Genomic DNA, 15,273 nt, shown 5'->3' with positions numbered 1-15,273 from the left:
TTCCACCCACAAAGCTTCAACAATTAGTGTCCTCAGTTCCCAAACGTTGATTGAATGTTGTTAAAAGAAAAGGTGATGTAACACAGTGGTAAACATGACCCTGTCCCAGCTTTTTTGGAACTTGTTGCAGCCATGCAATTTTAAGTTAATGATTATTTGCTAAAAACAACAAAGTTTATCAGTTTGAACATTAAATATCTTGACTTTGTAGTGTATTCAATTAAATATTGGTTGAACATGATTTGCAAATCATTGTATTCTGTTTTTATTTCTGTTTAACACAACGTCCCAACCTCATTGGAATTGGGGTTGTAGGAACCAAAGGCTGAGGAGGAACTTGCAGCCGGGCGTGGAAGTTTTAGAAGCTTTGAAAGCCTCACCATCAAGTTTTTGGCATCTCTGCAAACAAATGGCATATTGTCAAGGTCATGAAATCATAGAAGTCTGCTTTGGGATTAGCGACATGTCCGTCATATGACAGATGCGCTGATGTTGAGTGACATGGTGTTGACAGTAAGCTGACCTTCATGAGAATAGATCAAAATAACCACTACACAAAGATTGCCTGTTTACTCCTGGTGTTCTCTGAAGCCATGAAAAACAGTCTTGGGACAAAACAGGGTTTCCCCTGGCACTAGTTTGACATAACAACTCCAGTTGCTGTTGTTTAACATAAGCGGCACGGTGGACGACTGGTTAGAGCGTCAGCCTCACAGTTCTGAGGACCCGGGTTCAATCCCCGGCCCCGCCTGTGTGGAGTTTGCATGTTCTCCCCGTGCCTGCGTCGGTTTTCTCCGGGCACTCCGGTTTCCTTCCACATCCACAAAACATGCATGGTAGGTTAATTGACAATTTCTGAGCCACTTCTCCTCACTAGGGTCGCGGGCGTGCTGGAGCCTATCCCAGCTGTCATCGGGCATGAGGCGGGGTACACCCTGAACTGGTTGCCAGCCAATCGCAGGGCACATAGGAACAAACAACCATTCGCACTCACAGTCATGCCTACGGGCAATTTAGAGTCTCCAATTCATGCATGTTTTTGGGATGTGGGAGGAAACCGGAGTGCCCGGAGAAAACCCACGCAGGCACGGGGAGAACATGCAAACTCCACACAGGCGGGGCCGGGGATTGAACCCGGGTCCTCAGAACTGTGAGGCTGACGCTCTAACCAGTCGTCCACCGTGCCGCCAATATAAAAAAATAAAAAGAAATATCCTGTCTGTCGTCTATTTCCCCTCAAAGTGTTCTGATATCTGACGCACATTTATTTGGCGTTTGGCCGCCTCGGTCGGTGTGCGTTGGGCATTTGGTAATCGTGAAAATTTTACCCGGATAGTCTTAATATTTTGTGAGTCATGTCGCTCTGATGTGGCAATTTTGCAGAAAAGACGCTATGAGCAAAGGCCTTGGTCAAAGTGAGGGGCTAAAGATGCTAATGGGAGCTGTGTTCCTGCCATCGTCAGTGTCACACGGGTTGTAGAAGGGGTACAAAGGAACCAGGAGAGTTCCCGTGGCGAAAGTGTACATGGGCGCCATGTTACTAGCATTATAAAAAGACACCTCCTCCTTCTCACAGTCCAAAAACACGCCGACCCGAGCCAGGTGAAGCGACATGTTGACTCTGACTGGTGTGGGATCAGTGCAAGCCAAGATGTCTCCATTCTTCAGGGCCAAAGTCCAAAGACCACCGGAGGTGCTGGTGGCCGCCATCTCCCCTCTGGACACGTCGGCCCGTGCCACGCCCAGTCTCCACGCCGTCTTTTGTCCCACCTCCACCTCCCAGTAGTGTCGTCCCACGCTGAAGCCCTCTCGGCCCAGCACGCAGTAATAGTGGTGGAAGCGTTTGGGGTTGTCCTGGCTGCATTCTGGCAGGTCTTTAGCATCGTCAAACCACACTGAGGTGCAGGACCGGGACACGGACAGGAGAGGGTGGGCTGTCTCTGGGTCGAATGTCACCCGTGTAATATCTGGAAGCAACCACAGTGAACTTTCTCTGTACAGTGGCAGTGGTGATACTAGTATAAGCGGTTTAGGGGTGCTGGGGTTCATTTTAGGGGTGCTTCAGCATCCCCAAAAATGGGCTAGAAAAGGGCAGTGGTACCTTGACTTCCGACGTAAAAGTTTTTCCAGGTTAGATTTATTATTCATGTAATATAAAACTTTTTTTTTCACATTTTACATTCGAAATATGTTTTATCGTAACATTACGCTTCTATTCTAATTTTGAGCTCTTTCTCATAATTATACATACAGTGTGTATATATATATATATATATATATTGGAATATAGCGAGTTGCCACTGTAACACACTTTCTCATATAATATTTACATACTTGGGTAAAGGCAGCTTTTCATGTGCTTCCATATTCTGTATTGTATGGGTCCCACAAAGTGGCCTGAGTGCAGCTCACTGTCCACCTCTGGCGGCGGGACAAATCTGACCTGAGATCTGTTTGGACCAGATGAGGTGGGGTAGGATGTTAATGATTGATGGGCGTGTTGTGAGGCATGCGTAACACAAGATTAATGAGTATACTTCCCTTTTAATGAGATCTTGTATGTCCTGCAGTGAAAGAAAGAAGTCTGAATGTATTGAATGAGACACTTATTGAAACTATAACCCCAATTCCAATGAAGTTGGGACGTTGTGTTAAACATAAATAAAAACAGAATACAATGATTTGCAAATCATGTTCGACCTATATTTAATTGAATACACTACAAAGACAAGTTATTTAATGTTCAAACTGATAAACTTGACTGTTTTTAGCAAATAATCATTAACTTTGAATATTATGGCTGCAACGCGTTCCAAAAAAGCTGGGACAGGTGGAAAAAAGGACAGAAAGTTGAGGAATGCTCATCAAAGACCTGTTTGGAACATCCCACAGGTGAACAAGCTAATTGGGAGCAGGCGGGTGCCATGATTGGGTATAAAAGGAGCGTCCCTAAATTGCTCAGTCATTCACAAGCAAAGATGGGGCGTATGTCAGTAAAGATGTCAGTAAATACAGTTCGGCGCTACATCCTTAAGTGCAACTTGAAACTCTACTATGCAAAGCAAAAGCCATTTATCAACAACACCCAGAAACGCCACCGGCTTCTCTGGGCCGGAGCTCATCTAAGATGGACTGATGAAAAGTGGAAAAGTGTTCAGTGGTCCGACAACTCCACATTTCAAATTCTTTTTGGAAATTGTGGACGTTGTGTCCTCTGGGCCAAAGAGGAAAAGAACCATCCGGACTGTTATGGACGCAAAGTTCAAAAGCCAGAATCTGTGATGCTATGGGGCTGTGTTAGTGCCAATGGCATGGGTAACTTGCACATCTGTGAAGGCACCATTAATGCTGAAAGGTACATACAGGTTTTGGAGAAACATGCTGCCATCGAAGCAACGTCTTTTTCATGGACGCCCCTGCTTATTTCAGCAAGACAATGCCAAACCACATTCTGCACGTGTTACAACAGCGTGGCTTCGTAGGAAAAGGGTGCGGGTACTAGACTGGCCTGTCTGCAGTCCAGACCTGTCTCCCATTGAAAATGTGTGGCGCATTATGAAGCGTAAAATACAACAACGGAGACCCCGGACTGTTGAACAGCTGAAGCTGCACATCAAGCAAGAATGGGAAAGAATTCCACCTACAAAGCTTCAACAATTACTGTCCTCAGTTCCCAAACGTTTATTGAATGTTGTTAAAAGAAAAGGTGATGTAACACAGTGGTAAACATGACCCTGTCCCAGCTTTTTTGGAACATGTTGCAGCCATAAAAATTCTAAGTTAATGATTATTTGCTAAAAACAATCAAGTTTATCAGTTTGAACATTAAATATCTTGTCTTTTTATTCAATTAAATATAGGTTGAACATGATTTGCAAATCATTGTATTCTGTTTTTATTTATTTTTAACACAACGTCCCAACTTCATTGGAATCGGGGTTGTAGTTTACTGCTGTCTTTCTATTTGCTGATCAATTAATTCGCTGCATGTCACCTTTAAGTGACAACATTGATTTGGACTCGCAAAGCAGACAAATGTCAAGCCAATAAATATTTATAATCCTATTATTGGCCACTCAGCATTCTGGGCTGAATGCAAATAGTTGTATTCAGTATTTTCCTTACTTTTAGCATCTTGGAGCTCTCCTCCTCCGCTAGTTTACTGTTGAGCACGGCCACAGCTTTCTCCAGGTCTTTCCGTTGCTGGTAGATATCATTTTCCCTCTCCTTCAGTCGCTTTAATGCTCTCCCTTGCTCCCTCTTCAGTCGCTCCAGGTCCTTGCACTCCTCCTCATCCAGGAAGCGATGGAGGTTCCCGAACTCGGCTCGGATCTCTCGTTCCAGACTGTCAAACTGGCCCTGCAAGAAGAAACAAATATACCCTGGCCACAATGCTAGGTACACCAATGAGATCCAATACAAAATATTGTGTTCAGTTTTGAAGATTGCACTATGTATTTTATAATCAGAAATGATGAGTATTACTAATTGAGCAAGAAGAAGACTGTACCTCTAGTTCTACTGAGTCTATGTATGTCTCACTTTCTGCCTCCCTGCTCTCGTCCACTTCATGCTGGATTCTTTTAATAGCCTGGACAAGTTTGTCCTGTAACACGAATCGTTGTCCGATGATACACATCTATATGCCTGGTATATTATAAGGTGATGCACGATAGTTGGGTTACAATATATAGCTATAGATAGGACTGACAAGTCATAATATAATATCAGTGGTCCTAATAGAGATCCCTGTGGGACACCATTACTGCTAATGTTATAGTAGGAAGGGATACACTGTAGGTAGGTAGGTAGGTAGGTAGATGCAAAGGAAGGAAGGTAGGTAGGTAGGTAGGTAGGTAGGTAGGTAGGTAGGTAGGTAGGTAGGTAGGTAGGTAGATAGGATAGTTGATTCGTAGTTAGGTGGGATGCTAGATAGGTAAGTATGTAGGAAGCACGTAGCTAGGCACAAAGGTCGGAAGGTAGATACTAGGAAAGAAATTATAGGTAGGTACACAGGTATGTAGGTAGGTGGGTAGATGGCTTACCTTGCATTCAGAGAGGTCTCTGTTGCAGATGTCGTTCATGTGCTTTCCGTACATTCCAGTGAACGTGGACACAAAGCAATAGTTAGAGGATTCATACGTGTAAAAAGACAAATGGAAGTGGGCTCAAGTGAGCGTGTGTGTTTTTGGGGGGGGGGGTCACAATGGATGACAAGCTAAATTTAACAAGGGACAGTGCATAGCACAGCTCATAGAATGTTCCATTTAAAAAACAGGGTGGTGGATGGAGGGCTCTATGTGAGGCAGGCGCCATGTGATTTATGGCAGCAGACAAAGGAAGAAGAGGCTATTTTTGGCTTTGGAAAACAAATGGGAACGACAAATTACAGTATCACGAATTTTCTCCGCAGGTTTAAATTTTTCAAAGTACCACATTGATCTCCCGTCAAAGGGGGAGGCGGGTGATGTAATGTGGTGCAGTGGGGACTCATTGCAGCGCTTTTTACTGCCCCGAAACGACACTGCAGCATTTTAGTTAGACTCTCATCCGTATGAATCCCACTAAAAATGACAGGAAAGGAAGACAATATGGGAATGGAAAAGGTCATGTTTGTGGTTTTAAGAGTTGTGACATTGTCAGTAAGGATGTGTGTGTGCAAGATGGGTTGCCATGCCAACAAACCTGGCTCTTTGCACTGTCTCTGGGGAATGGCCACTGTCCTGTCTCATTCCCTTTGCCCATATATCTCCACCATTTTAAACACATTAACTGATCACCTTTCATTGATGCTGTTTCCCCTCATGAGTAATGATCCCTAAATACACATACATACCCCATACACACAACGGGGGTCTACAATCCAGTGAAGCAGCATTATGCATCCCCTGCAAAATTCTCCCCCATCTATAATTCATGCTGCTGGATGCTGGACTGTACGGTGTGGTCATGCGGCAAGTTCACTATGAGGCAGCTGTGTGAGGGACTCTGGGATAGCACTGAAAGCATAAAGGCCACACACAGTGCTGGTGAAAAGTATTTGCACATTTTCTGATATCGTTTCGGATCATCAAGCTAAGCTTAATGTTTTACAAAGACAAAACAAGTACATTCAATGCAAATGCAATTTTACATTTTAAAGGGGAAATATCCAAACCTATTGGCCCTATGTGAAAAGTAATTGCCTCACTTGTTAAATCACGAGTTAACTGTTATTAACCACAGCTTTGGACAGCTGAGTTCAATTTCACTGGCCTAATTACCACCAGAAACCTTGAATCAAGAAGTCACTTTCTGTCTGGTCCATAAATATTGTTACATCGACACAATGCTCATCTTTTTGCCTCTAACCACCACCACCACAAGAGATGTGCTTTAACTGCAGACTTTCAGCTTTAATATGAGGGTATTCATATCCAAATCAGGCGAACGGTGTAGGAATTACAACAGTGTATGTCTCCCACTTTTTAAGGGACCAAAAGTAAATAGTATAGCTGATGAACAACCATTCTGCATCGACCATTTAGTAGGATGGTCCTTCACCAGCCACGCCTGGAAGCAACAGCAACCCAATTGTGACCACCCCAGGGGATACACCCACCAGACTCCACACTTAAAAATGAAGAACTGAAAAAGCCTTTTGGGTTAAAGGATTCAAGTCAAACGTTAAGCAAATCCATGACCTGGATGACTGAGAATCTACACACACTACATGGTCTCAACAAAAAAACTCACCATGTCACAACTAATGCAAGAACGAATGAGAATCAAAGTGAATGAAAACTGTCTGAAAAAAACATAACAAAGTCATTTCCAAGGCTTTGGAACTCCAGCAAACCATCAAAGCAATTATTCACAAATGGAGAAAACTGGGAACAGTGGTGAACCTTCCAAGGGGTGGTAGGTCTTCCAAAATTACTCCATTGGTGCCACTACCAGGAGGTTACAAAAGAACCCAGAACAAAATGCAAAAAAACTGAAGGCCTCAATGACTCAACCATGAGAAAGACACTGGGCAAAAATGGCAACCATGGGAGAGTTACAAGGCAAAAAAAACACTGCTGACAAAAAAAGAACACAAAAGCTTGTCTCACATTTGCCAATAAACATCTTCATAAGCCCCAAGACTTTTGGGAAAATATTCTGTCGACTGACGGACCAAAGGTTGAACTTTTTGGAAGGGGTGCATCCATTTTCTTTACCGCTTATCCTCACGCGGGTCGCGAGCATGCTGGAGCTTATCCCAGCTATCTTCGGACGAGAGGTGGGGTACACCCTGAACTGGTCGCCAGCCAATCGCAGGGCACATATAAACAAACAACCATTCGCACTCACATTCACACCTACGGGCAATTTCGAGTCTTCAATTAACCTACCATGCATGTCTTTGGGATGTGGGAGGAGACTGGAGTACCCGGAGAAAACACATGCAGGATTTGAACCCTGGTCCTCAGAACTGCGAGGCAGATGTGCTTGCCAGTCTTTCACCACGCTTCCTCAATAGTTTATCATTATTATTATTATATTATTATTATTTAAATATGTAATTATTTAATTGCGCATTCATTTCACAATGCATTCATTTTGTTTTTATAATTTAAGAAATAAAAATTTCATGATATAATACTGGCGTGAAACAAATCAGATACATACGTAGGTTCAACACAATTATGTCATAAATAAATATGTCAATTTATCCATCCATTCATTTTCCATACCGCTTTTCCTCACTAGGGTTATTTCAATTAAACAATGCACAATTTAATTTAAAAAACGTACATTTTTATGCATTTTAATTTTATGGATTAATTTTATTGAGCATATTTTTCCTTATTTAAATTTGGCCCCTTAATTGAGTATGTTAACGTGTGTCATAGTGGTTGTAATTTAGTACACGAATGACTACAAAAATAAACAGTATTGTTAAAGTAATACTCATCTACCATTGTAATAAATGGACTTTTATTGGAGTGTGTTTGTGTACGTAATGCTGTGTCGTTATGGGAGGAAGAAAATAAGAGCTGAAGTGCTGCAGACGCGTTTTTTTTTTTTTTTTTGTTCAAACAAACTTTATTAGAGCTGCCTTGAGCTACGCAAATATGACGCAAGGTGACGTCACGACGCTACGAGCGTAAACAAAACATGTCGCTAAGACCGACCCAAGGAAGAGGTACGGATAGCAACAGTCTTACGAATATCTTAAGATGTTTCTTGAATGTACGCTTGCGTATCTAAAAAAAAACAAAACGCTGGGTATGGTGCAGTTTTTTTTATATTACTTACCTGGGTGTATTTTACGTCGTCTGCTAACGTGTTTGCTAGCTTCAGTTTAGTTTACCCTGCACTGTGTGTCTTAGATGCTAACGTAGCACTACTCAATTGATGCTCGTTGTTTATGTGATATTGAATGCATGTAAAGCGCATACGCAGTGGTTACGTGGATTCAGGTTTCGTTGTTAATGTAAATGGTGTATTTCAGAAATGAACGGCCAAGCGGACGCCGAAGTCGACTACAAGCGAAAGTACAAGAATCTCAAACGAAAACTGAAATTTCTGGTTTATGTAAGTATTAAACAGAGATGGCAAAAGTACTCACACTCTATGCTTAAGTATAATTGCACAAACTCTGAAAAAATACCGGTAAAAATAAAAAAATGGATTGAGCTCTTCAAGTAAAAGTTAAAAAGTACACACGCTGAAATTGAGCCACACAAAACTAAAGTAGGCTACCTCATTTTTTTTCATTATTAAGTCCTCTGCAGAAAATGCAACTCTTTTAAAAACAAATATCCAGAAAAAGTAATCGTCATATATATCACCACCATATAAATTGCCCAATTTTATTGTAGCCATAAAACTTTAAATCCCTCTCCAGGAAATTGACAAAAATTTAGTTATCCCACACTAGATCTTAGAGTTAGCCCACACTGGATCTTTGTCACCCAAATGTGTTTAGATACAGTACAAAAGTAAAAATGATTTTTTAAATTGTATATATATATATATATTTTTTTTTACCGTGTTCATAATAACTCCCCGTTACATATGCCTATATGTATGCTAGCAGCTGAGACGCTAAAGCGCACGGAGATGGAGTAGTTGGCGTCAAATTGGCTGAGGCGACAGAGACAAGCATGAAAATGTGGTTAACGAAGAAGAACCCAGAAAAAAAAACCAGTACGTCTCATATTTGGAAATACTTTGGTGAGAGGTGACAGGTTACAAACACAGGTGCAAGTCATGCCGAAAGCACCAGAGGAAACACAGCCACCTTCAATACAACCACAAAGAGTTATATGAAGAATTCCAAAAATCTAGCATTTGCAAAAGCAGCGCGCGCACACACACCCACACACCCCTAAATCTGGGTCGACACTCGCTGTTTGTTCACCAACACTTTACTTAAATTTAAGTATATTGCTGTAGATTGTTCCTCATGCAAGTCCATTCATCCATCCATTTTCCGTACCTCTTATCCTCACTAGGGTCGCGGGCGTGCTGGAGCCAAGCCCAGTTGATTCTGGGTGAGAGGCGGAGTACACTCTGAACTGGTTTCCAGCCAATCGCAGGGCACATATAAACAAACAACCATTCGCACTCACATTCACACCTAGGCAGGTGTACTAACCATTTGGTGCCGTGCCGCCCACTTACATTTTTATTATTTATTGAATTGTTTTATGTTTTGTACATTTCACATTAAATATATTTATTATACATTGGACCCCCACTATTCTTGGGGTAAGGGACCGAGCCGACCGCAAATAGGGAAATTTCTGTGAATAATTGACCGCCATTACAATTGCCATGTTTTTTATTTTATTTTATTTTTGACAAACCTCGAATAAGTGAGGGATTTGTCTAAAAAAAAAAAAACATGAGCGGGCGAAGTTTCTGTGAAAAATTGGGGATAGGTTAAAATATGCAGGGGTCCTATATTTGAAATTTTTACAAACCCCATTAGAGACAACCTGAATTCTTTTAATTTATTGCTTTTCCAAACCCCATCTTTGATAACATTTTGTTTCCATTTTATTCATCTACTTTTGCACATTTCACCACTTCATCATTTTTCAAACCCTATCTCAGATCACATGATTTTGTGCAGCCTTAGTTACTTCCCACCACTTGTTAGGTGTTTTTGACACTAATACTCTTTTTGTTTTTCTTTTCTAGGAACACGAATGCTTCCAAGAGGAGCTGAGGAGGGCACAGAGAAAACTGCTCAAAGTGTCCCGGGACAAAAGGTGTGTCAAAGTCGCTTTCACCCAGCATTCACCCCAGTTTGTTGTGTGGGCCGGTTGGCTGACGACATGGCTCCTGTGGGGTGTTTTGTGTGTGTGTGTGTGTGGGGGGGGGGTGTGCAAGAAATGTATGTTTACAGGACGTGTTGGATAAAGGGAGGAGTGGATGACCAAATTAAAAAGAAACCTACCAATATCTACTCTTTAACAGATTTGTATTAACTTTATAATGAACGTGTTAAATTGTAAAGAGACTTTATGGGCACCCATAATACCCATTTCTTTGACATATTCATTGGCGTATTTCAGCTTCCTTCTGGACCGACTGCTGCCGTATGAGAGGGTGGATGAAGACTCCTCAGGTAGTTAATGCCTTGATAAGACTACAGGAATTTAGCCCGATTAGGTATCGAAGGTGATTTCCCAGATCGGGCCCGACATATTTTGTCAGGAACGACAAAACTTCTAGTAGTGTGACATAATTCACGACCAACGATTTGACCCTATGATAGCACTACCACGCCAAAATGAAAAGTGTAGCATGTTTTTTTTGGGGGGGATATCGTATGTGTAGGGTGACATATGAACGACAACTCGCCGACAGCGCACCTCAACGTTGACCAATAGGATTGCGTATTGTGACCAGCGCTTCGTCTCCCGTACTTGCCGTTGTCATCATACTTGGTCCCTGTTGTCAACATTTATTCACACGCATGAACCAATGTTTACCGAAGCTTTAGAGCATTATTCGACAGAACGTCTGCTTGTTTACATAAAAACGTTAGTGCTAGCACTAGCTTGCTAGGCTACAGAACATTATGTTGTCTGCTTGCGAGCCATATTGTACTAAAAGTACGTGAACATACCTGAAGCGCTTCTTGAATGGACAGCCCACTCCACAGCACCGGTGACGACACCACGCTTTTCTGCTTTTTGTACTTTTTTTTCCCCCAATACAACACAATACAATAAATTGCAGTGCTCCATTGTTGTTATCGGCGCCATAGTAATAGCTGTATCGGGTCGCGTTGACAGGTGACACGTTTTCTGGTTCCGCCTCTCGACAGTGTTTGATTTGATAAGACAGGATATGGTGCTCTCGGAATAAATGTCGTGTAGTGTTGCCACTGTCTCCCCGAGATACGGCAAGATTTTATGGCAATAGTCTGACATAGTGCAATTGGGAAAGACGAAATCTGTCTTGTGGTCTGATCCAGGCTTAACTTGAAACACATTGTTAATGCGGAAATCTAGGTGGTTTTTTTTGCTAACATTTTCGTGTTGTGGGTTTTAGATTCCGACGCGACTGTGTCCTCGGACAACAGCGAGGGAGAAGTACTTCGGGAGAGGGAACGAGAACGGGAAGGAGCAAAGAAGTATGTTACATAATTTAGCGGTGTCATGCTATTGTTCACACACTAAAGATTTAACTAGACTCATTTGATACCTTTTGCTAACCAAAACAGCAGCATCTGCCAAAGCACAAACACTGTGTTTCAGATGAATTAAAGTGTGGGGACGTACTGCATGATGTAAACGAGTTCCCAACATAGTATTAAAGCCGATCTTACGTTATGTGGAGATGTTCCAGGAGACTTGACACGTTCTTGCTCCACAACGTTGTGTGACAAGATGGGCAACTGCAAATAATCGTGTTGTTTTGTGTGTTTTCCAGGCGAAGGAGTAACCCCGGCACGTGTCTACCGCCATCACCCTCACCTCACCTCTCCCTGCTGTCCCGTCCAGGCGTACACCCGCTGCAGTCCTCCGCCTCCGGAACTTACCTCAACACTGTGAGTCTACACCCCCCCAAAATCTTTTCTCGTATCCCACCGCTGCCACCGCCTCATCATCATCATCATCATCATCATCAAGCCTTATTACTATAAGTTAATTTAACATCCTTTGTTGCATTTTTCATTTTAGTGTTCATTTGTTTTTTGTTTTCTGTCTCGTGGGCCCCTTCCATTTATGTGTGTATAACCCATACTGCGGGCAGATGCCCTTCCCACCTGAGTATTTGGCTCCCCCTGCTGAACGAGTGAAGAAAGGGACGAAAACAAGGGCGCCCAAAAACAAGAGAGACGCAACTGGGAAGGTGAGAGAGGGGAAAAAAAGGGGAAACACGATGCACTACTGTGCAAAAGTCTTGGGCCACTATTAGATTTGTTGTTTTAGCATTTAGCTAAGACCCAGCATTTATCTGCTATTGCCTTTTTACACAGAAGTCTATAAAGGAGGGATATTTAAATGTTACATATACAGCGATGCCAAATGTTCCAATTTCTCTGTATTTTGTTACGAGCGGTTGCAATGTGTTCCACTGTTAAGGAGATGTTATTAGCTGACAAGAACTGGACTCTACCAACCAATCGTGATAATGTTTGTTGATGATGTCATCACATCTTCCTCAGTGTAAAACTGTCTTTAAGCACGTTTGACTACCGTGCGGGCACTCCAGGCAGCTCGGGCAGCAACTTCAGCCCCATAGTTGCGGCTGGATAGCTAGTGTGGCTCAACACGATGCGCAGCCACTCTTCTAAAAGTCACTAATCATCGCCTCCATGGCGGCGATTAAGTTACAATTGTAACTTAACTTTTAACAACAGTGCCTAATTCTGGAACTAACAGACTTTGTCAGTGACGGTGGAAGTGACACCTGGAAACCATTTTTGGACACATGTACTGTCCAGACGGTCTGTTATTTTGATAGCCATTAAATCGGGGTCCGTTCAGTTGAAGTTCCACTGTGTATCCTTTTAATCATAATCAACTCATTCACTGCCATGGACGGTTCTATTTGTCAACTGGAATTGTAGAAAGTTTGTGTCACGATCTTAAAAGGTGACGCAGTTCATGAAGTGAATGAAGAATGGCATGTAAAAAAAAAAAAGGCATTGAAGTTCAACTCGAGCCATGCGGTGAGTAAGAGTCGGTAACGCATTCCTTAGTTGTTAATCTGTAAAGAAATTCTTACTTGGCCATCAAAAGGTCTAGTGTCAAAGTCATTCTTGACGTTTCTTTGCTTTTTGTTCAGAAAGCATGTTTTTGGTGAAAGTAACCCATGTTCTACTGCTGATTTACTAAAGAATGGAAGAAGCTAGAAATGTTTTTTTTCTGATGAAAGAAGGGGAAAAAAACTTTCATTTGGTAGGTCTGGTGCTTAAATTGTCACAGAACACAACAGTCTGTGGGTCTTGAAAGATCAGTGAGGATAATCCAAAACTGCTGGCAATATTGGAAAATGGCTATAAGGAAATCAACAATATATATTTATTTTGAGATCGACTGTAAATGCTAGAGCTACTGTTGTGGTTTTCATGCAGCAGTTTTTCAGAACCGCTGCTTGTGAGAGGCAAGATGTGTTTACAACTCAGCCACTGTTTTCATTTCAGTTTGATTGACTGTTCTGATTCATTCTGTATTGCATTCATTCATCCCCTCCTTCAAGCTCCATGTGTCAATCCGCTTTTCCTGTCTTCACATTTTTTTTCGTCTGTCTACCCCCCTGCCAGGTGGTCTCGCCCCTGACGGCCAGTTACCCATCAGGCCCGGCGGCGGCTTCGGGTGCTGGCGGGCCCTTCAGCTGGGTCCCTCGACAGATGCTCAGCGGAGACGCCGCTGAGGAGGACGGCGAGAGCGACGTGGACAGCGACAGAGGAGACGAAGACAGAGGCGAGGGGGATGAGGCCGAGCTTGTCATTGACATACCTAACGAGTGAGCCTAACAAGTGGGTGTGTGCCTGAATATACAGTATGTGTGTAAATATACAGTAATCCCCAGCGATTCGACCGATGAGGACCGAGCCAAAATGTTTAGAATTTGTGCATCTAACTCATCTTATAACGTTAATCTTAAAAATGAATGTCTCTCAGAAGATTTGATTTTGGGGAAAAAACACCATAAGTATGTGTAAATGCAGGTGTTATTGACACTATAACAACACAGGCTTTGACTTCCTGGGCAAAAATTTGAGATAACAGCCCTGTTTGGTGGCAGAGAATAACTACTCACTTCACAACAAGCAGCAGTTGAGTGAACAAAGATAGTGAACTATTCGTCATAAAAGAGCCTACAAGCCCTTTATTGCCGCTCCCAGTTGAAATTTTTCTTTCAAACCAAACTTAAAACAAATAATTACAAGTGTATTTAACAACCAGACAGCTTTTTTACTGCGGCTAACTGAGTGACTGCATAGACGTGTATCCATATGTGTGTATTATGCTGCCCCCTGTGGCCAAGGCATGCACACCAGTAGGAGCAGCGCAATGTCCATTGAACTGAAGCAAAAACTGTTCAATTCTTTACATTGTTTCTCATTCACTGCCATTGATGGCTGTTGAATTCAAATATCTATGTTAACATGGAGGACAAGCAGTGAATGAGTTATTTAATGTCATTGCAGTATGTTTTTATCAACTACAATAATATAAAATGCACTCTTAAAAAAAAATTTTAGTGGGAGGCTGGAATTGATTTAAAAGCATTTCCATTCATTTCAATGGGAAAAGATGATTTGAGACAAATTTGAGGCACGAGCGTGGTCATGGAAGGAATTGAACTTGTATCCCAAGGCATCGCTGCACTTTGACCATTTTCTGTACAGTAATGTACTACTGTCCAATTTAGATCAATTAATTAATTTAGAATGCTAACAGTTCACCACGAATGTGTGGGGGATTACTGTATGTCAGTATGTGAGATGTGCCCCACTAATTTAGTCCATAAACTGTATCAAACAGCCATTTTCAAAGTTCAGTTACAAGGGCTCCCCCTTGTGGACTTCTGTCAATTTGCAGCATTACTTTTTAAACAACCTCTTACAGAAAGAAACAAGGCTGTGAACTTTTTATTTTGATATTTTATGTGCACCGAAAGCTGTTAAGACAGCGACAAGTTGACATTGATCGAATTGTTTACAACACTTCAGACATGGTTTAATAAATAGCCTTTGGGCCTCTATTAAAATAAGTGTGTCAGCTTCAAATGTCTTTGTTCTTGTTAACAGAGCAAACTATATGTGGGAAT

At 42.1% G+C, this 15,273-nt stretch overlaps 4 protein-coding genes across 8 annotated transcripts in view; 2 read left to right on the top strand and 2 right to left on the bottom strand.

Annotated features, from left to right (window-relative positions):
- LOC133479608 (E3 ubiquitin-protein ligase TRIM69-like) overlaps window positions 1-2,087 on the bottom strand; it is a 3,297-nt gene extending 1,210 nt beyond the window's left edge. The window contains exon 1 of the mRNA XM_061776807.1: window positions 1-2,087. This exon is cut by the window's left edge and continues 1,210 nt beyond it. Within this exon, the coding sequence (XP_061632791.1) occupies window positions 1,411-2,049 (639 nt within the window). The 5' untranslated portion in view covers window positions 2,050-2,087 and the 3' untranslated portion in view covers window positions 1-1,410.
- The window catches only part of si:dkeyp-77h1.4 (uncharacterized), a 31,611-nt gene extending 27,164 nt beyond the window's left edge, over window positions 1-4,447 (top strand). The window contains exon 13 of the transcript XR_009789020.1: window positions 4,267-4,447. The gene's annotated coding sequence lies outside the window, so the exon portion shown is untranslated. The remainder of the gene's footprint in view (window positions 1-4,266) is intronic.
- On the bottom strand, window positions 2,194-8,004 carry LOC133479609 (E3 ubiquitin-protein ligase TRIM39-like). 3 transcript variants are annotated; one of them, XM_061776808.1, is made up of 4 exons: window positions 5,046-8,004; window positions 4,511-4,606; window positions 4,126-4,359; window positions 2,194-2,564 (listed from the first exon to the last, which is right to left on the bottom strand). In XM_061776808.1, the coding sequence occupies exons 1-4, from the start codon at window positions 5,097-5,099 to the stop codon at window positions 2,409-2,411; spliced, it is 540 nt and encodes a 179-aa protein (XP_061632792.1). In that variant the 5' UTR covers window positions 5,100-8,004; the 3' UTR covers window positions 2,194-2,408. The 3 variants fall into 3 exon arrangements, with proteins under 3 accessions (XP_061632792.1, XP_061632794.1, XP_061632793.1); XM_061776810.1 differs by having other exon boundaries at window positions 2,194-2,450; XM_061776809.1 differs by lacking the exon at window positions 4,511-4,606.
- A 74-nt stretch (window positions 8,005-8,078) lies between these two features.
- ino80e (INO80 complex subunit E) lies at window positions 8,079-15,216 on the top strand. Of its 3 annotated transcripts, none has more exons than XM_061776805.1 (8): window positions 8,079-8,170; window positions 8,480-8,562; window positions 10,177-10,247; window positions 10,554-10,606; window positions 11,539-11,620; window positions 11,920-12,037; window positions 12,244-12,342; window positions 13,760-15,216. In XM_061776805.1, the coding sequence occupies exons 1-8, from the start codon at window positions 8,143-8,145 to the stop codon at window positions 13,964-13,966; spliced, it is 741 nt and encodes a 246-aa protein (XP_061632789.1). In that variant the 5' UTR covers window positions 8,079-8,142; the 3' UTR covers window positions 13,967-15,216. The 3 variants fall into 3 exon arrangements, with proteins under 3 accessions (XP_061632789.1, XP_061632788.1, XP_061632790.1); XM_061776804.1 differs by having other exon boundaries at window positions 8,131-8,253; XM_061776806.1 differs by lacking the exon at window positions 12,244-12,342 and having other exon boundaries at window positions 8,131-8,253.
- Window positions 15,217-15,273: the final 57 nt, after the last annotated feature.

The sequence above is a fragment of the Phyllopteryx taeniolatus genome, chromosome 6, assembly GCF_024500385.1.
Source record: "Phyllopteryx taeniolatus isolate TA_2022b chromosome 6, UOR_Ptae_1.2, whole genome shotgun sequence".
In the NCBI taxonomy this organism is placed as follows: Eukaryota; Metazoa; Chordata; class Actinopteri; order Syngnathiformes; family Syngnathidae; genus Phyllopteryx; species Phyllopteryx taeniolatus.
The sequence above is the reverse complement of the archived record's forward strand: the minus strand, read 5'-3'. Positions and strand labels throughout refer to the sequence as shown.